Source organism: Scophthalmus maximus, chromosome 20, assembly GCF_022379125.1.
Source record: "Scophthalmus maximus strain ysfricsl-2021 chromosome 20, ASM2237912v1, whole genome shotgun sequence".
NCBI lineage: Eukaryota > Metazoa > Chordata > Actinopteri > Pleuronectiformes > Scophthalmidae > Scophthalmus > Scophthalmus maximus.
The window spans coordinates 10,453,895-10,479,540 of NC_061534.1; the positions used below are offsets into that span (position 1 = coordinate 10,453,895).

The window sequence follows — 25,646 nt, forward strand, 5'->3', positions numbered from 1 at the left end:
TTAGTGGGATGGCATACAGTAGTACACACGTTTAATAAGAGGGACAGCGAGTCAAGTATCATACTCCTGTGTGCTTAGCTTGTCTGGTTGCACTTACAATGATCAATTACATAAGACAAATGTAACTTTCAAAGCTGTTAACTGAAATAGATCTTGTCAAGATCATAAAACAAAGACGAAAGCGCAACGGGGATGCTTACAAAATAACCACCATAACAATAAACACAGCTAATTTATTTGCCGTGTTCAGTCATGGATTCATTCTTGCCTTTTATGCTTTCCTTTGCCTGCTCTCTCCAATAGCTGCTGAAGGAAAGGGGGACGTGGAACAGAAAATGAGCATCCAGTTCCTGCACTAAGATTCCTTCTTAGGTTATGTAAATGCTTTTTTGCGCTTCGTTTCAGATGCATTCTGCACCCCGAGATGTGTGTGTTATTCATCCCCCCAAAAAGGGCACATCAGCCTGGAAGTGCACTTTGCCCATCATCTGCATGTAATCAGCCCTGGTTCCCGACTGCAGGGGAAGTGGTCTGTACAGCTGAGTATGCTTCTCGCCATTAGCATGGAAATGTCTCTATCTTCTCGGAGCCGGTGGCAAATTGCACAGGTGTAACAACATGAAGGGCAGGTGGGTAGGCGAGAATTTAGTTGTTCCATATTTTACAGAAATCCTGCAGCAGGCTAAGTGTCAGTGCACCACAAAACCTCGGCAATGTAACAGCACTGATTTAACATCTTAAAATCATAAATAACCACAATACCAGAATAGGTTTTAAAGGAGACAAAGTATGCTCATATTCAGGTTCATAATTTTAATTGGGGTTATTACTTGAATAGGTTTAGATGCTCTAATGTTCAGTTAACACACCAGTTTCCTCATACTGTCCATTCCTGCAGCTCCTCTTTCCAGCCTCTGTCTGAAACACTTGGTTTAAGCTCCTGTCTCTTTAAGGCTCCCCTCCGAATGAAGCCCAGTCTGCTCTGATTGGCCAGCAGGCCCACTTTCAGCACGTGTAGGAAGTGTCGGTCTCCACTCTCGCTTTACCTGGGGGCGAGTCGGACAAGCTGCTCGGCGTGCTTTATGCACTTATGTAACATTGTCATATCATGTGTTATGGAATTATCGTCTGGACTATTGACGATGCGTTTCAAGCGCTTCAGGAGCAGTGTTTTCTGTCGGGGAGAGCAGCTCCCTTTACCACAGACTTTGTGGGCTTTCTAACTTTGCAGACTTTTGAAATTGTAAATGGACTGTATTTATATAGCGCTTTTCTAGTCATATAGACCACTCAAAGCGCTTTAAAGGAAAGTCACATTCACCCATTCACACACATTCGTACAGCGCTGCTATTTATCACACATTTTTCTGTCACATTCATACACATTCATACTCTACATCCTGAGCCACAGCCACCCCAAAAAACATATAACACAATAGAGAAAAGGGAAAAACTTAGAAAAAGGCATGAAAAAGCATGTCTCCTTTAAGAGTGGACAGAGAACTGTGACCGGATGGCCATTACGCTTCAACTTGGTGTTCAGTGAGTGGGAATAGCGTCCTTTTTATTAGATATTTATAGAGTGCATGCAGCTGCATTTGCCTTGAGACTGTGAGGGAGACTCCATCTTTTACAGATCTTTCTATAAAGATTATTAGCTCTGTTGCAATTTTATGAGACGTCTAACAGATGAACAAATGCATGTTGTCGGGTAGAGCTGAATTGTGGATGTAGTAAATGTTTTGCAATCTTGTTATTTAGTTTATGAGTGCTTCTTTTGCAGTATCACACTATTTCTCTATGCTTTTTTTTTTTTTTTTTGTGGATTTAAGACCAATCCAACTACTATATTGGATTTGTAGAATTGTGATATACAGTCTGTCGAAAAGAAAAGAGAGAACAGCAGCTTCCAGAGGAAATGGATTATGGCAAAGTGTGGATGGGACAAGAGCAATTCTTTATTCCTTGGAGTATGGACTGAGGCCTTGCCAAATAATTCAAGGCTGGGCAGAGGTGAGACAGTCACTAAATGTCTGAAAAACATGGCTGTTGTATTCCAATTTTATAGGGCGTTTTACAAAGCTTTTGATTTCAACATAATACAAGGCGTGACCAGTTCTGGCCTCATCACCGAGGCGTGATTTCAATTAGTGTAAATCTACCGTTGAAAACAGTGGGAGCCGAACTTGTCCGTCAATCAACAATAAAATGTTCTGATTTACATCATGTACTCTCTGTCCGATCTTTCACTGCCTGTCTAGTAAATCTCTGGGCTGCCATAGTGTTTGACTAGTTTAAACCTGTCGTGTCTATAAGACCACAGGGGCTCTGGCATTAGTGTTAATCCCACCACTGGCCATAGTTTGAAGTTAACCCAGCGCTTAGAGCTGGAGTCTGGAGGCAGAGGACCCACTGTGATCTCCACTGCTTAAGGGCAAATGGATCAAGTCTGCTCCCCCCCCCCCCCGCCTAGTTTTAAAATCCTCAAAATGTGCCTCTGTTTTATCTGTCAAACTGTGCCATGTTTGGTGTATTAGATGCACTTCCCAACTGGTTTAGCCACTTTAACCTTTGGGGAACATTGGGCCTTTATACGAGTTATTTTGCGATGCTAGGCCGTAGACAAATAAGTCATTCCTACATTCTCTCTTAAGATGGATATGAAGCCCATTTTAGCTTATATGCTCAGTATGTTCTGTCCAACGGTTGTAGTCTGTCCAATGCAAGGGGGAAAAATGTGACATTGTTCCCTTAGTTGATGCAGTGGCCAGACTCCTCCTGCTGTGGCAGTTAAGGGCACCTGACACCTAAAGGCATCTTCAAGGACACATGCAGACACACTACTGTGTACCTGTGTATAACCTAAACTCTAATAAATTCAACATGCCAACATTGCTTTTAGTCTATGAATAGGGAAAGTGATTATGCCCAAAATACATTGTTTTCTTGAATTCAAAGGAAATGTGTCCCGATATCAAATGATTTAAATACATTTATACATCGATAACAATTTGTTCACAGTCCATGAAAGGTGTATGCGGTCTGCCGGGGATGCTGTTGAAATCCTGCTTTATAGGAATATACTTGTTATAAAATGTACAAAAGCCTGACCCAAGTAACCTACGGCATACAAATTGTGTGGCTGTGTTTAGTCAAGTGAAAGTATTGTGGCCTTTAGGGCAGAGCAGGTGAAAAGCATGTATATAACGCGTGTGTGTGTGCGTGTGTGTGTGTGAGAGAAAAAGTGTGTAAACAAAAGACAGACAAATGATAAGGTGAGATTTCAGTTGAGCGTGGTTTTCTGTGTGTACTGCATTCGTGCATAGATAAAGCCCCATCATCTCTCTGTGATTACAGGAGCATTTCACCACAAACAGCGTGCGACTTATCAGAGTGAGCCAGCTTTTCAAAAGGCTGACAGTTTAGGGAGAACTGCCATGGGATGTGTCTCAAGCCTCACTCAATCATCCCCTCACACACACACACACACACACACACACACACACACACACACACACACACACACACACACACACACACACACACACACACACACACACACACACACACACACACACACACACACACACACACACACACACACACACACACACACACACACACCTGTGCAAACACAGATGCAGCACCCCAAAGGCAAAACCTAAGAACTGATTCTCAGAGCTCCTCTGGTGAGATCTCGAGCCTTCAGATCTCTCCTACAGCCCAAAACTGATAAAAGACAATGTTACGCTTGATGATTTGTCTTCGGAGACGCACACAAATGGAAAAAGACAAGACGGGGAAACAAAAGGTGTCATGGGAAGATGGCACGTGAAATGTGCACACTTTAGCAGAGTAAATAAAACCACATATTCCTTAGTCCCCAGCTATGAGAAAATAAATTGTATTTTTTTTATTGACATCATTTCTGTTTTTGCATTTGAATACATGTAAATGTGCATGCTAGTTACCGGAAGGTCATTTGGAATATCTGTCCCAAGTTGACTTGCTGGGTTTTGTTGTTGTATCCATGCAGCATCTCACCAAACAGGGTGTCATTGAAGCGGACATCCTGCCGTGGGCATTTTGGTCCCTCACAGTTGTCTGACTGCAGGAGGCAGGAGCGTCCATCCCCTGCCAGTTTGTACTCCTGCACACACCTGGGTAGGAGCGGGAAAAACTGTCAATGCAATGTATAATGTGTAATGTATGTGAATATATTTACACTTGAGGTGAAAGGATGTGTACTGCATGTATCACTGCTGTTTAGACAACAGGCATTGTAAAAAAAACATGATTGTGCCATAAATGTTGCAGGTTGATGAAATAAATAAAACAAAAAAAGACGTAAGATGTTTTAGTCTTAATACAAATGTTACCTTATGTTGCTACTATTAGATACATATTCTTTTTTAAATATTCTTGGATATAAAGACTAATGCAGAAACATCTTTTAAACCTGTCTAGTAAAAAAATATGTTTAAATGCAACTGAACTGCAACAGCAAACTAATTTGCAGTTAAAGTAATGGTGGTGACCAGATTACGTTTTCTGTTGACGTTATATTGTATATATATATATATTGTTAATTTACATATGTGACAAGTCACAAATACATTCATAATGGATGTATCAGTAAAATGTTTAATCAGCGTTTGTTGTTTTTTTGCCAAAACATCTGATCTTGAGCCATTTGTAGTGACTAAACCACTATTAAACTTTTGTTTAATAGTTGTGTTTGGCACTCACAGAACTTGATTAAGGTTTACGTGAAAATAATGTGTCTTGATTGAATACAGACAAAATTACCGCATATTTTTACATTTCACCAGAAACAAAATCTCTCCCCAACTTTATCCAAAGATGCAAACCACAGTCAGAGTCATCCACTTATCCACTTTGCATGCCGATCATCAGCCCCTTGCAAATTCACTGCTGTAAAGATATGTGTGGCTTCAGTTATCGTTTTTTTTTTTTTTTTTTCATAATCTTGACTTTTATATGCTTTCTACATTAGCAAAACAGTGTATTTTTAATTGATGTTGTAGTTTTGGAGACTGTGGACACAAGCCCTTTTGCTGGAAAAACCGTTCCAATGGCGCAGTCTTCAGAAGACGAAATGCAATCAGACAGAAAGTATCATATCTCCTCCATTTAATGCATAATCCTCAGCACTCAAATGCACCTCTCAAGGTTTCCACTTTCTGTAAAACAACAGTTCAGATCAAGGCCAGCTCTTCTTGGCAGTATGTCGTATAAGTCATGTCTATTAATATTGCAGTCAATTTGCATCCCAACACAGGGTCGATAAAACAATCAATCACTGCTTGACATGTGCTATTGTGCATATACCCTTAGTCGAAAGTCCAGTCAAGTCCAGTCAATTATACTGAAGACATCAGGCAAAGTGGACATTGCGGCAAATTGCATTTCGACATTGGCTTGCTCACCGGCAGTGTGGGGGAAACTGATGTTCAAGGAAAAATTATGCCACCCAACGCTGTGGACCTGACACATCTCAAGGAGAATTAGGATATCATTCACCTGTCACTCTGCTTGTAAAGTTCCTAGTAGCCAGAAACCCCCCGAAATTTGCCTGGAGCTGCATACATAAAAGTATGCATAGTTTCTTTGTGTCAGCACTGGGCCCACAAAGGATTGTGGATTCAGCAAGTTTCGACTTACTATAATCGATGCCACTAAATTTGTATTTTTATCACCAGATCATAACCTCCAAATTGGCCTACTGCATGGATTTGTCCACGCCACAAGACAGAACGTTAACGACAGTCTTTGGGTATAAATGTCATCAAAGGTAACAGATGTTAAAATAAAATATAAAGTGTGCAGCATTTGTGCTTGAGAACTGTCAGAGAGTACTTTGAAAAAGCAGCCTGGTCTGTGACTTCTGTTGTGAAATACCACCGACAAACACGCCACAAACAGCCTACGCCCAGTGATCCGTCCTACCTGGTGTATAGAGGGGTAAATGGTCAAGGTGCTATAATGGTGTGGAACTTTATTTTCCGGGGACTGTTCCAGTGCCGGAGCGTAACATCGTCCGTGGCCAGCTGCATTGCCTTTCACGGCCATAGAATAACCTTTTCTCAAATGGAAACTCCTTCAAGATTACTATGCTATTTGATACAACCTACTTCTAGGGCAGGTGCTCACACACTGTATATCAGCTCAGCGGAACATGTGCGGGTGAGGCAGAGGGCTTTCGTGGGGTGAATGTATCGCTGAGTAATGTGTAGGAAGTGCAGTCGGCGCGGTCCGAGATTCAGGTTGAATCCTCGAGGCTCCTTTTATGCACCTTCACAGAGCAATTCAAGCTTCTCTGCAAATACATGTGGTATGCTGATGGAGATGCTTACTTGTATTTACACAGTTTATATGTCCTACATATCTAAAAAGTATGTGAACAAGTTTTCCAACAGAATTGGCAAGAAAATACAGTACAATTGGGAAATAAGTGAATTTGTAAAACAATGCTTTCTTGTATTGTGCGTAATCTTGAACAAATGTCTTTCATCGCATATAAAAGCAGTTGGGGAATTATGAAGTCACTGGTTATTTCTTATTTATATATCTAATTTATTTCATGTGGGTATTTGCTTTAGAAACGATGTCTTGATTGAAATGCCACACATGCCTTTCATGAGCACACCTTCATTTCCAGTCTCCAGACAATATCAGATATTTTACTGTCGGTTATTCTCACCCGCAAAACATGAGCACGTTGCTGGAACTCGGGTCGTCTTCAAGGGGCACAAGCTGCTGGAGGCACAGCTGTTCACAGCCTCCATTGAAGCCATCCGTGCAGTCAATGCCCATGGAGTAGTCATAGCAACCCGAGCCATCTTTCATTGGCCTCAGCCCCTCAGGACACTGGGAGAAAAAAGAGAGAGAGAGAGAGAGAGAGACAAAGAAGGAAGGAAAGGTGGCAGGGCGGAGACGTGGAGAGTGGGTGAGGAGGGAGGCATAGATTAGGGAGAGAGAAGATGAGAGTCAGGCATGGAGGTCAGCGTGTGCATTCTAATCAGGATCAGGCGGCACTGAGGAGGCAAAAAGATGATAAGATGGGAAAGATGAGAGAGGGGAGGAAGGCAGTTAAGACAGGAGGGACGGATTCAAACAAATAACAATGAATAAGGCCAATTACCTAATTTAACTGAATACCGAAAAGCATGATAGTTATTATGTCATTAAAATGAAACTGCCAATTGGTGGCTTGGAGGCATCTTCACGGATCATTGTACTACTTGAATATGGTGCTAATGTAAGTTGATACAGATGTCAAGAGAAAAAAAATAATAAACTTCCAAAGTGTAAATGTAAAATGAGCAGCGTTAGATATTCCTAACATTGAGGCTTTGAAATGTCTCAATTTCATACACACAAACCTTGAAATGACATTGAAGACAAAGACACTCAGGGCGCTTTCACACCCGCCTTGTTTAGTCGGGACTTTAGGATTTTCAGTTCGGTCCGAACCACAATAACTGGTGTGAAAGGTTCCTCTCCGTCCAGGGTCCGGATCAACTGCCCAATATTTACTCAGTCTCGGCCATGGTTGCAGTGTCAAAACACCTTTTTGGATAGTTTGGACTTTCAAACCCATTGCATGGAGTTGGCAGTATTAAACAATAGAAGAAAAAGAAGCGGAAGTTGCTGTTGCTAGTAGTGATAGCATACGACTGTGGCAACGAAACCCGACCCGGTACCCCCCCCCATTCAAATGGCAAGACTACTACCCGCTGAATTGACAACACGCCAATGTCAGACGCGCACCAGTCTACAAACCAGTCAATGTCAAGTATAGGTAACGCAGTCCATCTATAGGTGATGACAACAGGATGTACATGGCATACAAAATTATTTTGTGCCCTCCCTAAATTGCAATGTGAATCCAAAGCTAACCGGATTTTAGAGTTTCAGTCACAGATCATCATTCTGTATTAGTTCGGTTTACCACTGAGGCCCAGCAACCTCCGCACAAAGCAAATCACATTCATCGTCCTGGGAATACTGCAAACACGCTGGTCAGACATCTGACAGAGAACATTGGATCTAAAATCCTCACTTTAGATTGGCTAATTTAAAGTTATTTTCAATTAAATGTATTCCCTCCAGCATCAGAAATACTGATGAAGCACAAATGCAACATGAGCAGATTCAGCCTATAACAGAGACATCATCAAAACCTCATAACCTAGTGTTTATGATTTAGGCTTCCTTATCAATCTCAAATGTAAATAAAAAGAAAAAACTAACTTGTCAAGTAAAAATGAATAGTCCTAAATTCACTTAATTTATTATTTATACAACAATAATATGTATTTCACATTCAATTAATGACTCAATTAATCATTGACTTTCAGAATTAAACACTTAAAGATTCACAGAAATGTTATAAGAGAGAGCTTTGTGCACAGTGGGCACTGCATGTGCTGCCAACTCAAGATAAAAATGTAATCAGAAAAGACAGCACGCAGCCTGTGAAAATATGAACAAGTACTGTATTTATATATTGACGTTGACAAGAGCATCACCTTTTGCTCAACACTTCATTCAGCAATTTCATGTCTTTCTCATTTGTAGTCAGTGTAATGTTCTAGGACACTGTTTGAATTATAGTCTTCCAAATATTCCAGGGGATCTCAAATTAGGGGGGCGACTCTTGTTCGCCGGCTGGCCGACACATGGGGTAATGCACAAGACAACCTTTCAGTGATACACAGCAATCAGGTAAAACGTTGAAACCAGTTACCCGTTTTAATGTTGTGCCTGATCGGTATGGGAGATCCCATTACCCCCTGTAAAAAAACATTGCTCTGCAGTGTTATTACCAATTACACTAGTTTACCACCATCAAACCAATGCCCTGGGTGTGAAACGAGTATTTCTAGGAGATGTCTTCAAGTGTTAATGGTGCATTAGTGTCTTAAATAAAGGGGGAACAAAAGGAAAGGGGAAAAAAAACCTGTGCTGCTCTGTAGACCTAATTTCCTTGCACTTTAGGACTGTTTTAACTGTTCAAATCTTCTTCTAACAATAGACAAATCTGACAAATAAAGAATTACAGAACATTTAGTTCTGCAAGGTAGCTGAAATTTGCAATAAAAACAAATATATTTTCCTTTCGTAGTAAACCTCATTCAGCACTTTTAAATTGACAAGATTAAAGGGGAAAACAAAATCTCAATTTTGTAAAATTGTGCAATTTTTTTTTTGTTCTTGCCCGATAACCTGTTACTCTGTGCTTAAAATTTGAGTAGAGCAGTTCTCCATTCAGTCAAAGATTTGAATAATGACAGGGAGCACTGGAGAAGGGGCACTGTGACATTTGGATGACCCTCACACTCACGTCAGCCTTTAATTTGTAGACTTTTCTACATTTGATCGTTGCTGAAAGGATTTCACCCCCCATCCTGACATTCTGATTTACAATCCCTGCACTATCAACAGCAACCAGTGGTAACTGAATTCTTTGTTTCTAATCATGAGATTTGTTTCTCACATTATGGGAAGATCACGTCGCCGAATTAAGATCTATATTTCCAAAGAAGGGTGTAGCACTGTAAATGAGGCTACGTCAGCTCTGCCTTTGCTGTAGAAACTTCAAGATTTCACTAAAGAAATTGATGGATGGCATTTTTGATCTCCTAGGGCAACCACTGCCAAACACAAAAAAATTATAAATGTGCAATCACCATTTTGCATTGTTCGCACGTGTGTTTTGGACAACGTCCCCATGTGTTCAACATTCAATAGAAAAAAGCTCTCCAGTCTCGGATACAATGACTGTATCTCATGAATGTAATGCTAACCTCCTCCTCACCAGAACAAGATTGGGGCCATTCATCACTCCGAGGCGGAGTCGTGGGAATAGCTGTCTGTAATTCAGAATTGTCATGCAGCACTCTGCGGTTGAATGGAAGGACTTAAGGTTAGCCATTAGCGCAGCCCACTTGCTACTTGTCCGCACTGTTCAGACAACTCTCCGAAGACACAAGGGCTGAGGAGGGGGATGATTTGCATTTCAGTTAAATTAATTTCCGTCAGTGCTCCTGCAGTGCTTCTGCTATGGCAACGGGGTGAGGATTGGCCAAGGGATCTGCTGCACATGTTCAAGAAACAAAAATACAACTTCAAAGACTGCAATGTTGTTATAATTATAACTTCAACTAACTCCTTGTCAGTTTATCACTCATTGGAAACAGATTAAAAAAAAAAAAAATTGATTATGGCAATATATCATTCTCTTTATTAAATAATTCATCAGAAATGACACATTATACTCACGTCTGGGTGAGTGTTAGGGTGTGCATTTGAGTTCAATCACATAATTAATAGTTCTCACTACTGGATTAAATTGAATGGATTTGGTGTTTACATACATTCTTTTCTTTTTCCCTGAAAGCAGGAAGGTAACAAATTAAACACTGAGCGGTTGCCTATACGTATTCTCGGGGGAGTTATTACAATTGACAAATTTATGACACCATTAAGTACGCGAGTGATGGTATTTCACTCTTAAGTATTATAAGTACAAGTTAAGCGGGTTTGAAGAAATGAAAGAAAAATGACATGCATCGAGCATAACTGCGCATTTGTCTCCCTGCACATTATAGGGCGCACATAGATCACCCCTACGAATTAAAGTTCGCACATCTGAATGAATGCTATTCATTTTGCTAATCACCCATTAGTGCCCCCAGCTTTAATCAGGAACTGAGCATAATGTGTTTGGGGAACTCTCTTGATAATCTTGTCAAAGTTAAAATGCTAGATGTTCTCACGCGCCGCCACTACACAGAACAGATAGGGAGGGAAGTGTGGATCAAGGGTTTATATATTTTCACTTTGGCAATTTTGACATTTTCAGAATGACTAGGGAAATGACGTAAACAGTGAAGACTTGAGAAACAAATGTGATACGGATTTGCCTTAATATTTTCTTTAAGAGGATGTATGCTGAGGCACAAAATACCTCACATATACCCCCCCCCCCCCCCCAAAAAAAAAAGTATTCTAAAAGTGCAACTCTAACTCACACTGACAGGCAACGGAGGAAAAAAAAAAAATCAAATACTCTAAAAGCATATTTGACAGACTAATCTGGTTTAGAGGTGGCAGAGATGCATGCCCTGCATCTCCACTGCTGTTCAAACGGGTTAAATTAGGCACAACAGTTTTCATTGCTGCGAGTGCAAAAAAAAAGATAAAAAAATAAAAACTTGTGAGGGTGCAATACAGTCCCCAGCTGTTTGTTCCTCATATTCTCTTGAATTCATACTTAATCTTCAGCGAGGAAACAAACAGTTGTCTCTTAGCTATTGGGAATGGTGTTGCCCAACTGCAAAGAAAAAAAAAAAAAGACTTTGCTATTCACGACAGATTTAGTTATTCTTCCTTGATTTTTAACCCCTCATTTATTTATTTATTTTCTTCGAGCAAATGGCTTATACATGGAAACATTCAGTATATTTGGCTGAATATGCATAAAACAATCACCCCCTTGGTTCCGAAGAGGCTTTACTCTCTGCCACATTCACTATAATGTTATATTTTTTATTTTAATCGAGCACTCATCTCTGCAGTGAGAATCTACATGTACTGCACGTGATCAGCTAATCAGGGTGAGTCCGTTTGACGATATGTGGATATGTGTCGACTTTATTTACAGCGCATTTTCGTCTTTATTTGCCATCCCCCTTTCTACAGTGGCGACAACGCGACACGACAGATGACTGTGAGAGCAAATGATCGCTTTGCCCTGCGACTCCACCAGACTCCGCCACTCTCAGCTCTGCTTGATCGCTGGAGGCATTTAGGAGCTGCTGTTATTCGCTTCCTTTGATGACGAAGACAGTGGAGACATGGTCTATGTACGATGATGTACCTTTGTATATGTCAGGAGGGAAAATATAGAAAATGCAAACACTGGTAATGGACACACATTTCAATTTAGTAGTGTTGTAAATGTTAACATGTTAACTAATTAGTTAAAAGCTACACTGAAGGGACTACCTGACGTAAGCCTCCGAGGCAGAGATAAAGCCTAAAAAAGATATTTAAAAGATACAAGTGGTATATCACAAATGAGCAGTACATATTTCTGCCTCTCTTGATGTCTTAATCTCGCTACAAAGAATAGCAGATATTATCCGTATTTTATACCAAAACATTTCCACCTGCATTTCTAAAATTAGTAGAAGGGAGAGGATATTTAAACACCAGCGTATCAAACCTGTTAGTTGGAATGAAGCCTGTGCGAATTAATGCTCTTTCTCACTCCATTTGATGTTTGCGTTGGTTGTGAGCTGAGCCGTTAAATTGACTGAGACTGATTGTAATTCAAGAAACGTATGCTGTCAAATAATACATAAGATATTGGACCCGTCACTGGGGAGCGTGCCCCCTAAAATGAGTGGATTATGATTTATAAATTCACCCATTCAATAAGCCTTGGATAATCAGTGACACGTTATAATTAGATTATACATTAAGGAAATCTACACACATCTTATTACATGTTTTGGTTTTACTGTTATGCTATCACCTATGCGACTATTAATATTTGCTAATAGTTCAATCTTGACAGAACTGTGTTACTTTGTGCACAGATCTTGATTCCTACCCTTGCCAATGACTTGATCCATCATTCAGCCAACAGTGTCTGACTGAGAGGATGAAAGAATTACCACAATGCATTTACTTAAAACTATAAAGCATTACATTTCAGTGGTAATTGGGTAATTGTACTATGCTGCACTAAGCAACGGAGCAGGGGGAGACATGACGCTCAGTTGCCAGGAACACAGGACTGTGGGGACATGCAGAGGACGGTGGGTAGAGGGATTAGGAGATGAGGGTTTTGAACAAAACTCTTGTTTGGGTGGAGTGGCCATTTTTTTCTCCCTCCTGGCTCCGTATGGAAAACCAGAGGCAACCAAGCAGAAACCTGGCTCCATGCTGACAACTCATCATTTAATTCCTGACTTTTGGAGTGTGCCTCGCATTTTATTAAACTCTTGCATATTGAGACGGTGCCATGAATGTGCCTTAAAAATGAGAATCAGGGGCAACACTATCTGTGTTTTCTAAACTGTTATAAGCTGCTGGAAACTAACATGCCCAGAATCAAACTTTTAGGTGGGGACTAAAGTTTAAAAAATACATCTTAGCCAAGACGGCATCCAAAGAACTTCACCACTTCCCAAAAGGGACATCAACTGATGGAAGATATGCCACTAATATCCTACCATCTGCTCAGCCTCTGAGTACTTCCATTAGGAAGACAGATACTTTAGCTGGATACAACAATGTGCCATAAAAAAGCACAGAAACCATAATATGCTGCAGTTGTCGAACTTAAACTTTCAAAATGGCGAGCTGCCAGGGAAGGCCGTGTTTACAGAGTTTTGAACTCCGCCAAGCGGCCCCAGGGGAGTTCACAGAGTGCATCGGTAATACCCCTTTCACACCGACACAGCGGATGACATGGTACATTGACCACGGGTTCAACAAGAATTCGACACCACTGGCTAAAGGCTAGATTGTTTCTGTTCACACAACACATACCTGCCAGAGAAGTTTTCCTACACTCACCTACGAACAGGTTGATTCATAATAAACAAAAGAGGCATATGGAATTTTGTTTTTACATCTTGCATGAAATACATGAACATCTTGTTTACTATTGTAAGGTAACACAGAGGACCTCTAACCTTAAGAGAGTACTTATTTTCACCCAAACCATGATCTGAGGTACTTTTGGAAACTACATCTAACCAAGCCATGATGTTCCCCAACCAAAACTGCATGTTTATTATTGTTGCTATGTTTTTCACACCATATCAAAACCAGGCCATGTCCGAGGGTAAATGGGACTTATTCAAAGGATTATCTTATCTCATCGAATACCACTATAATCTGTCATTCAAACTACCACTTGTAATTATTGTGTTGTATTATCAATCTGTTATATTTACGGTTTATTCTTGTTCACGGGCGTCCTCTCAGATGTGACTTAACATACCAGTGTTTCCCCCACCATTGAATTGGTCCTCTGGGTTAACCTTTGATGACTACGTGGCTTTGTCAGTATATTTTGTCTGTGTATTAATCAGCCCCACACGGAGGCATGAGCCTATTCGGAATCCTTTTAGATTAATATTTGATACATAAATATATACTTTATGAAAAAGTGAGTTGATGCTAAATGCTCCAAGCTGGCTATACCCTTCAGTGAGGTCCAGGGGAAAATGCAGCTTGAATAAGGCAGAAGACATTAATATGTATGCATCTCTCTCCTTCACTTTGCATTTTCTCTGCTTTATTAAAAAGTGGTAATTCCTGGCAGTTCTTTGATAGCGCATGTGTGCTGATGATTAGGGAGAGAGAAGAACACTGTTCACATATGCATGTGTGTAGAATTTGTTAATCGCATGGCACGATTTACCCAGGGACTTCACATGGGACTATCTTTGAGAGACAATCCAAAGGCTTATTAGAATGTACTCATTTACATTTTACACACACCGTTTCCACTGCCCACTACCTTTCACCTGTGATTCTAATAAGGATTTAGTTTTTAGTGGCATGGCTTCAGTATGAGAAACTGCCAGTTCATTTATTTTCCTCTCCAGTCCTCCATATACGGTGGCCCTGAAGTGCAAATCAAATTAAAAAGTACACAACGGTAAAGAAAAACACACAACGGCTAATAAGAAAAACCCAATGACAAATCAAAAACATGATGACAAGGAAACAGTGTTTCCTAATTTACCCGTGTTTTTGCATTTGCCGTTGTTTCTTGAATTGCTGTTGTGTTTTGTGATTTGCCATTGTGTTTTCCCATTTGTTGTTGCGATTTGCACTTCAGGGCCACCTTATATATTGGGTGGAAATTCTACTAACATCATGTAAATACTTTTAACCATATTATGACCACTCTCATGGACGCAAATTTAAATTAGTGTACCAACATCATATATTTTACAAAATATAATTCATGTCCATAAGATATGTCTTTACACCAATTGAACATCTAAAAGACTTTTAGACACATAAATGCTAACACACTACATTTGTATACGATTGGAAAGCAAGTATGCGGTAGCACATTCAATCAAAAACTACATTATTATATTGATTATATTTTTGAATATATATTATACATTTGAATATTGAAATTACAAAATTGATGGGGAAGTCAAAAATATTCTTCCTGTGTACATAATCTCTTCAATGTGAGAAGTTACTACACATTTACAGCCATTTAAATATTAGAAAATAGACATTGAGTATGATCATGCATGTGAACTTGGGTTAGTATAACATTTTCATTATGTTATCTGTAACAGTGTGATGAATATTGTATGAATATTGTCAGAATGCCTGGGGCGAAAGAAAATGACCACTATATGAAGGGGAAAAGCTAAAGCTACCAGATATGTCCATCCATCCATCGTCTACCGCTTAATCCACTTAAGGTTCGCGGGGGGGCTGGAGCCAATCCCAGCTAACATTGGTTCGACCTGTCCAGGGTACACTCTGGACAGGTCGCCAGCCTATCGCAGGGCCACATACAGAGACGAACTACCAGATATGTGAAAGGTGGAAATTGTCTTGGCTCTGAGGAATGACAGAGCATATTATTCAGGTTTATTAATATCAAGTTTTCGTCATGGTAACGCAGTGGGAGGTAAATCGCGGAGGATGAATTCATAAGAGAGCAGAGGTGCAATAACTTGACCAGTAGGAGGTGAGTAAGAAGTGTCATGCTGAAGATATTACATGTGAACAGTATATTTAGTTTATTCTACAAGGTAATTGTCTGTCATGCATGGCATGCATTACAGCCTAATGGCAAGTGTCACAAATAAAGCTTTTGTTTTTCATAATTTGTAATCAGTGGCATACAAAACTACAGACTTTACAATAACAGGGACAGGAGTGTGGACAGAGAGATTTTCATGGATACTGCGAATAAAGAGGCTGTCAGAAGAAAAAACAACAGGAAAATTTTTGCACGAGTGTTCGTCTTTGGTCGACACAAACAGTGGAAAGAACAGTCGATTTACAGCCCTGTCCTGAGCTCTTAATGACTCTCCGAACCATCCTCCAGCAATTGAGATGGCTCATCAATTTAATTACTTTACGACATAGACCCGCCTCTTGCTGTCAAACGCTTGGCATCAGAAGGTTCCAGTCACCCTGGACTTGTAAATATGCCAGAAGAAAACTGCATTTTGCTCAGTTTTTTACTAAGTTGCATCTACAAACTAGTGAATCAAGGGATGTTAAGAAAACACAGCTGCAGCGCCAGGATTAAATATGTCTATGTATATGTATTTGTTATACAACAGTTGTACCTAAGATAATGTTGCTGTTGTTTCACATATAAGTGAACCAGACTGAAGCAGAGAGTATCAGAAAATGGTTGAGTCTGTGTACAATCAAAACCGGAGCACAAACAACAGTGTGAGGCCCCCACAGTGTCTATATGTTCACAAAGAGCATAACACTAAACCCCAGTAATTATGGCAGCAAATGGCAAATAGAATATGATGGATTGCTTGGAAATATAACAAAAGCCCAAAAAGGATACAGCAGATAGCATGGATATTTATTGGGTAGCATTTATCTTTGGGAATTAATGAAATGAATTTAAATAGAGATGGTTATTTAAATGAATTTGAACACGTACAGTACAAATTCATTACTTTTCAAGCATTGGTCATTAGTTGAACAACTTAATCTATATATTGTATCTTGGTATTGTATTGTATTTATTTATCAATTCACCCCCCCCCCCATTCCTGATTCCTGAATTTTCAAATGGGAATACATAGGTACAGTTACGGGTAAAATACATGGCACTTAACAAGCTTGACTGATGGCTTGACTCCAGCATGGCTAGTGTGGTCTGTTGTCCCTTGTTAGTAAGCTGCAGCTCAACACTTCTTTCAGTTGACAGCCGGCCTGAGTTCAACTCCTAGGCCTTTTATCCGTAGGTGTGTCACTGACAAGCACATCTCTCACACAAGCAAAACCAATCCCAATGCATTGACTGTACGATGATATTATACTTAATGCTCACAAAAATTTCAAACCACAATATGTATGTATTTTTATGAACCCAGTTTGCTTTAATTGATGTAGATGAATTTTATTCAGTCTTGGATCAATCATCAAAAAAGACTGTACACTTACAGTACCAGCAAACATCAGCAATGTCATCTAGAATCAAAACCAGGACACAACATCCGAGTAAACTTACCATGCAGCCAGACGAGTCTAACTGTCGGTCAGAGACACACTTGAAGTTCTTTTTGCAGCCACCATTATCTTTGGAGCAGTCGCGGACTGGCCCGAAAGATGCCAGCAGGTCCTCTACGGTCTCAAAGTAAGTGGACATCATGGCCTCTTCCCTGAAATAGAAGAAAATTAAATAAAAAAAATATGAGGTACAGATCCCTTAGCACATGTTTTTAATAGCTTGCTGATTGGAGTTATGGATGTTTTTTTTGAAAAGGCAAGTTTGCTCTGTGAGCTTTAGCTTTATTTTATGAATTGAAGGAAATGTGAAAGTAGTCTGACACTGATGTACCCCACGGCAAGTGTTGTGCTGTTGCAGGCAACAGTGTTTGAACAAAAAAATAAAACAGCTGTTTTTAAGGTTTCACTGGAGTGATGCACGCCAGAGTTCATGCTGGTTCATGGCGGGTTATGTCTGTGACTAATCGGTGCTTTGGCATTAATTGGACATGTCTGACATGGTCTGTTGATGGAGAGCCGAGGGAATCAGCAATCTCCATCCATTAAGTCTTACAACTAATCCAAGGCGAATGCATCCAGGCCCGCCCTATCTGGCAATGGTGAAAGAGACAGCCGAAGAACAAAACAGTAAAAGACCGGACAAAACATTCATATATATGCTCAAAGATTAACACATTTATTTTGCTCGGTTTATTTTATGAATGCATTTAATTTCGATTTTGACATGCAGGATAGCGTAATTTTTCATTTGCAGAACTCCTTGGAGGGTTATTTGGCAACGTCCCTGTTTTTTATTAGATCTGCACAATAATATAACTTTATTCAAGTTACACTGGATGTTAATTTATGCAGAAATAGGCAATGTATTTAAAATATGATTTCTCGCGGTGAACCAACTGACAGTACATGCCACAATTGCCATATCTAGAGTGATTTAGCGTGGCGAACCAAAAACGTTGAGTTTCATCGTGTGTAAATCATAATAAACAAAGGAGAAATCTGTCATTTCCAAAGGCTGGATCTTTTTTCTTTTCTTTTTTTCTTCTGAGAAATGTCAGTTTCCCAAATCCTGTATAGCTCAGCTGCTGTGTTCAATTCAGCATGCTCAGACATGCCCATATACTGAGATCTGCTGCCCGCTGTCAGAGCGAACGGAGGGGTAAGCAACCCCCGCGATTTCCTTTGCAAAGAATCAAAAGCACTGTCTCTTGCAATGGGACCACAGGGACCACAATCTGTTGTGAGGGTGACTTGATTTGCAAACAGCAACAAGATCTCGAATGATGGGAAGACAGATGCCCCGCTGGGCAAAGAGGATTTTGTTGTGTTAGGACTGTTTGTGTGTATGTGTGTGTGTGTGTGTGTGTGTGTGTGTGTTGTCTGTACGTGGGTGCTTATGTGGAAGTCTCTTTTCAAAGAAGAGAAAAGAAGGCCAACGGACCAACAATATAGATATTAATGTTGCTGTTGTTGATAGGATTAGAATGTCCTTAAGTAACCTTGCTTGAAGGCATACATAAACCTTTACAGAGTAATTCATATTGCAAAGGTTTTTTTTCTCTCCACTGAGCGAAGATTAGGCAGGGCGAACTCTTATTGACTCAGTATTCACTGCGAAATAGTTTTGTGAAAAGAACTGTATATCGTGACCTTGTCATTGGCTGAAGGCAAAGATGAAAGGCTAAGCATTAAAATTCATCAAAAAGGTAGGAACGCTCCGTGCACAGCATTGATAAAATAAAACACCTTCAAATTCCTATCTTATTAATAAGAACAGGGATGCATTGTGGGTAGATGTAGGCAGATGTCACCTCCCTATACCTTTTCAATTACAAAATACAGAATGTCTAGTGCATGTCCACATGTGATCAGCATTTGGTATGCTGTTTAACAGCCTCACACCCTTTTTGAGTGAGGTATTCCTCATATTAAATATTTGGTTTTCATGTTAAATTTATGGTATGTCAGTCCATAATTGGCGGATCTTTCTTCTGTGAACAGTTAAGTATTACGGCTCACTGACAGCCCAGCATGACAGTCCCCTTTGCGGAATCAAATCTTTCCTTGCACTGTGCTGTGCTGATGGCAAATCACTGTCCTATATATAAAAAAAAAGACAAGATGTTCACCAAGAGCCCACACAACTACTTAACTGTGCGTGGTCCATCTGATTTGAGCATTAATTAAAATGTGGATATTAAGTAACAAGAAAGGAAAAACTTCATTTCAAAACAGTTAATGTTTGTTGATGGAGCCTATCAGACTGGAAAATGTGATTGAAGACACAAACATTTAATTTTGAACATAATTACAATGTCAACTTCATTTTGAAGCACATTAAAACATGTTTTATGGTCCCTAATAGACACTAATGATGAAGTTATGGCAGACCCATTATATTAGCTGTATTGATATCACCGAGTAAATCCCAGTTCTCAAGAGCACAAATGCAAATTCTTTATTTTTTTTCTGGCAATATACAACAATTTGTTATTTTACTGCCCGCGTAAAATAACTGTGTTGCAGATAAACATTTTTGAAGATGCATAATTTTCTTGAGGCCAAATGTACAACATTTGCATTGGTAAATATGGTGGAATATTAACCTCTTGGTCAAACAAGGATTATTTCACATTCAAGTATATATTTATATGCATTAACCTAAGACACAGGATACTGTATGTGAGATGAATTTTCCAAATACATGACATACAAGCTGCTGAAAAGTTCACATGTGTTTGTTCTCCCATACTTACTTAGATACACAGTAGAGTTGAAGAAGATTATTGCCACAACTACTATCTAAAACATGATTAATCTTTGTACTGTAATCATTTTCCAGTTGTTTACTCATTAAACACATAGATCACAATGAGAGTGGTTGATCTTCAACATTCACACATGCCTAATTTAAAAAAAAAAAGAAAATGGAGTAGCCATTAGAGAGAAGAGTTCTCTATTCAAGGCTGCTGCTCTCACCTCCTTGGTGGTGCAGGTTCGTGTCGAGTGGGAATCAGACTTGGAGATACTTATGTGCCACACTGTCACACTCTGCTGCAAACTATCTCCTGTACATCAGAGATCACAGACCAGTGAAGCCAGAAAGCCAACATAATCCAGATACAGTGGACATGTGGCACTGTCACCACCGAACTGGAGACCACAGTTGCACTTTGATAAATATCAAACACAGGTTTCGCTCCTGTCAAAGTCTGATGCCCACATTCAACGGGCTTGCTTAATACCAAACAGGGGAAATTCTCCTCCCAAGTTTAGTGGAACTGGATGGCTCACAACCTGATATTACCAAACCACATTCCAAACAAAAACTTAAGGGACACTACCTGTTTGAAAACCCCAACATGCAGGGACTAAAGAATAGAAGCAAACAAGCTGGTGCTGCGTTCCAGAGCCAAGGATCCTTCACGTAACAAAGGCAGAGATCAGTGGAATACCAACTGGGCAAAGGCAAGAGGTGGTTGTCGACCTCAGCAATTAAAACTTGCCCTTAAAATGTTATAGGTAATCTCTCTTTGGGGTGGTTGCCTGATTGGGTGCGTGAAGTTGAGAGGTACCAACAGAATGCAGTTTGGCTCACCTCTATGCACAGCTTTGGCTCTGGAACCAAACTCCTTGATAGATGGTGGACTCCTACTCAGGAATTGTCGATGGCGAAATGTGCAAGTCGGTTGTGGGACTAGTGACAAATCAACAACTGGCTGCTGCACAGTTGGACTTTCTCCCGGTGGATGAGAGGGTCACCATCATGTGACTGCGTAACGCAGAGAGAAAAACTATTACTGTTGTTTGCGCATATGCGCTCATTTTTGGTTGCTAAACTACAGCTGCTGTTAAGTTCTCAGGTTGGCATGGTGACAAAAACTGTATTCCTGACTTTACCAAAGTGGTACTGTCCCTCAATGGGACAGTAGTCGAGTCATGTTTAATTGATAGTGGGGGTATTTATTCTGGAGTATAAATGCATGATAGGAATGGAAAGAAAAAAAAATTGTTACTAGCACCAAATCCATTATGCAATTTCACCATCCTGCTTGATTGAAGAACCCCTACTTTAAATGCTTAATAGGGATCAAAAGTGTTGTAAATCATATGACAAAAAACAGAGGGCTCTTGCTAATTGTTCCCATAACTTATGTGTGTGGGGATTTTTTTGTTTATTTTTTTTTCTGAGATTGTCTTGTACTATAATCTTTTGTTTTTTTAGGATGATGTACATATGTGTTTTGTAAAGAGTTGCCATATATCAAACTGATCCCCATTCACAACTGGTAGTCCTGGGATGTCCCCTTTCGTCCATGAATGTCCTCTAACCATAAAAAACTAGCGGACAACTCAATTTTTTCTGATTTAGACAGGAAACACGTGGCATTCTGGTACTCAGAGCACTGACAAATATCTCCTTAATCGGGGGGCAGTAGAGGGCTGGGAACGTGGGGCAGGCAAAACTAATGGTTTGCCTCAGCTGCAGTATGATGTGCATGCTAACTGGCTCTTCTTCTGGTTAGAGGCAATAGCGACTCGAAGAAGTATTGTTAAGGAAACTATCGGTAAAGGATATTGAGTCTGGAAAGAATTTAGCAAAGTTTGCCTATCGCTCTTTAATTACGAGGAGCCCGGGAACTGATCTGTTTAGGGGCAAAGCAATCCATACGATGCATCACTCTACAAAGTCGTTACAATACGTATTGTTACCAAAATCAACACAGACTCAAATGCTGACTAGGTTTCTTTTCCAAATCATTAGCTAATCAAGATCATCTCTTTTGGCACTGTGGCTCTGTTGCTTGACCTAGAAGCACATTGGTTGCATCTAAACACTGACTAATGTACTTGTTATTAATCTCCCTCTCTGCCTCTTGCTTTTCCAAATGATGAATGACCAGGCAACGCTGCCCAAAGTTAGAGCTCTGCTCCAGCATGATTACAGAGCCTGTTATTGGTCTGCCCCTGCACTTGATTAATACTCTTGTTCCAGCGCCCCACAAATATGCTGACTCTCATCAAGCACTTTTGTCATTGAAATAAACTGCATTTTTTTTTAGACCACAGGTAATCACTGAGGGAAAATCTTGTGGTTGAAAAAGCAGAGAAACCTAAGTGATAAAATGAAGATTGATCGATCGATTCTTTGGTTTGATTAAGGAGTTGTAAAATATTTTTGATGGAAATTTGGAGTAAGGGGAAACAGAATCATGCACTTTAATTTTTTCCGGTCTCATCCACTTGCCAATTTCATAGAGTATTGGCAATGGCACATTTCGATGGTTCACTTGGTCACAGTGTGTGCAGTCATAAATCACCACTGTGAGGTGTTCCAGTTGCTCTGGGTTATTAACAGTTCCTTATTGACTAGAATGTCAGTCAGGGAGTTTAAATTTTAATCATAGTAAAAAATACACGTGTAAATACAGGTTAGTATATATATTTTTAACAAGTGCAAGGCAGGCCTAAATCTTATTCATTATTACATTGGCCTGGGGGTACAGGAAATAGAATTGCTCCCCTTTTCTCATCACTACCAAGACAACAAAACAAGCTCAGCCTGAATTCCAACACTTCCACAGTTATTGATTTTTTAGCTAAAGACTGAACACAGCAAAACAGGACAACATATTTTATGCTTTGCAATTATCCCCTGTTCACCTCAAATGCCAGGTGCCACATACAGAAGTTCTCCAATGTCTCCCCTTCCAGGGCAGTGGACAGTTTTGTGGATGGATGTGAGCTGAACCACTTGCCGCTCAACAACAGCAACACAGAATAGCTTGAAGAGGATTTCAAGTGATCCAGGACGACTTATACCCCTTTTCTTCCATTAGGGGAGAGATGGCGGAGATGGAGTAAAAAAAACCTGTGTTCCCACTTGGACAGTAGACGTGGTCTAGACCAGGAACTCTAATAGGAAGGGCCAGTGTCTGCTTTTTTGCCTGCCCTTGTCCTGTCCTTCAATGTCTGTAGGCGTGCTACGCATGTTTTATGACTCTGTGGCAGCCAGGCAGAAACCTGAGGGTGGCCGACTCCAACAGACTCAACAGCCTGAATCACAAGGCTGGCTCAGTCCTGAGTGTGAAACTGGATCCTCTGCACGTACTTGCAGAGAAGAGGCTGTTGTCAAACCTCCTCTCCATCGTGGACAACGTCTCTCAACCTATACACGTTGTTCTCGTTGAACACAGGAGCATTTTGAGCCAGAACAGTCCTCCACTGAAAGTCACAGGAGCTCCTTCCTTCCCAAGCGACGTCTCCAAAAGTACTATGTGGTTATAAACTACTGTTAGTATACCGCTGGACCCACATTCCACTTTTCATCCAGGTTACCATTGTGCAGTTCATTTACCAACAAGTCCTCCAACTCATACAACAAACTATGTCGTATGTGGTCAAAACAAAAACAAATCGACCACATAAGTCTTAACAAGGCCTATTTGGTAGTCTCTAATTTACTGTTAAATTACTGTTAATGCAAATTAATTTCACAAAGGAGTTTTTACTTTTGGCACATTGCATTTTTACATTTTGTATTCACATACTATTTATTATTATTGTCATTATCATATATATTATTGTACGTATTGTTATTGTTAATGTTTTTAGTAGTAGCAGTGAATGCTTATTTAGGCAAATATTTACTAGAAGTTAATTTAACATCACTACTTGTGGTCGACTGACTTCATGACCTTGCATTCCCTCTAGAAAACTGTGATTTGATTTAGGATCATGACTGATGAACCCGGTGTGATTTCAAAAGTGGAATGTAAAGAACGTACCTAATGTCTTGATTCTCAAAATAATCCCATTCATACAAGTAGTAATAAACCTGCACCCAGGGCTGAATACTGCACAAACAGTAGCTCTGCTTCTATTTATGACCCATTTGAGAAGTTATGTACTCAGAGCTAAATCATGGAGGCACTTAATACAATTTTACACAGTCCTTAACCTCTAATAAACTCTGCACACTCACCCCTGTGGAGCAGGCCACTGAAATTTGCATCCACTGAGCAGAATTAACGCACAACAGGCGGCAGTTTAAATGTTGAAAAAGTGGCAAGAAAAAGCATGATTACCTGTGGTTAAGGTTGCCCATATCTTCTTATCTGGGGCAGCGCTGTACCCCCTCACATAATTTCCATAACCATAAGTAAACAAATATGAATGAACCCTTAATATGAATGTTGTGATAGTAGGAGAAAAAAACAAACAAAACAAAAAGTCGAAATTCCAGGAGAAAATCGTTCTCATTAAAAGCTGGATCTACTGTAACACAAACCAATAGTAACATTTTAATGCTTCGAAGACCACAAACAAATGTATTTTCACTTTACCCCACTGGCAAATCAAATTGAACTTATCAGCATGGCTACAGGACAGTCGGAAATATGGATTTGTGTGTGATGTAGGTGAACTGTCACAGGCTGATTAAAATACAGAGAAGTTTTTTTCTATTGCTAAATGTCCAGTACCTTATAATGAAAAAAAAAAAATAAATACATGAAAATGCTGAGTCTGTCATTTTAAAACCAGCTCACTTAAAATGATTATTAAAGAGGCCTAATCAGTGTGCCGGTTGGGCGATGTTGACATCGGGAGACAAAATACTCTTTGGCTAAAAGCTGAGCCTGGTTAAGCCGACACTTACCTTCACTTATCTATTTCACATGAAATGAATTTCATCAGCTTTTGTCGGCGAGCTGAAGGGCAGAAATGAAATAGGTTTGCATCCTGTTAAAAGCGGCATCCACGGTGCATTTCACCGCTTCCTACATCAGCGTGTCTGTCATGACTGAGCGACTACATCAATGCCTGCATAAACACTTTGGCGAAGTGCATCAGCCAGAAACTATATAAGGTCCCGTGGGACTTTGTTCCACAAAAATGCTCTGGATAATGAGCCGTCTGCATTATTCATAACAATCCAACAGATCCTCCTATGATACAGGAACTAATTAACAACTAACCGCAGTATTACTCTGAAGTGGGCTTTTAATCAGTCTTACAATGTGTATTTCATCACCCATGTTTAGAAATATATTTATGTACAGCATGTGTGATCTTGATTAAAATTAATTAATCATTTAGCAGCAGTCACTTTGGCAGATATGAATTGATGGCTTTGTTTCTATGTACCAAAATGGTCATAATGCAATATGTAATGTTGCCATAAAGTATAATCTTACCTGGGGTTAAATAAACTGAATAAAATATTCTCTAATTGGACCAAAAGTGAGGCTAAACAAGTGCATTTTGCAAACACTGCGGTCCTTCGACTGATGAATAGCTTAACATGCTGTAATCCAAATGGAGCTCCTCTGCTGTGCAGTAAACAAAAAACA

At 39.9% G+C, this 25,646-nt stretch overlaps 1 protein-coding gene across 1 annotated transcript in view; it reads right to left on the bottom strand.

Annotated features, from left to right (window-relative positions):
- Positions 1–25,646, bottom strand: part of LOC118285019 (astrotactin-2-like) — a 220,383-nt gene that overhangs the window by 71,689 nt on the left and 123,048 nt on the right. Inside the window, exons 11-13 of the mRNA XM_035608297.2 lie at positions 17,294–17,444; positions 6,725–6,891; positions 3,972–4,160 (exon numbers count right to left, since the gene is read on the bottom strand). Coding sequence (XP_035464190.1) covers positions 3,972–4,160; positions 6,725–6,891; positions 17,294–17,444 — 507 coding nt within the window. The remainder of the gene's footprint in view (positions 1–3,971; positions 4,161–6,724; positions 6,892–17,293; positions 17,445–25,646) is intronic.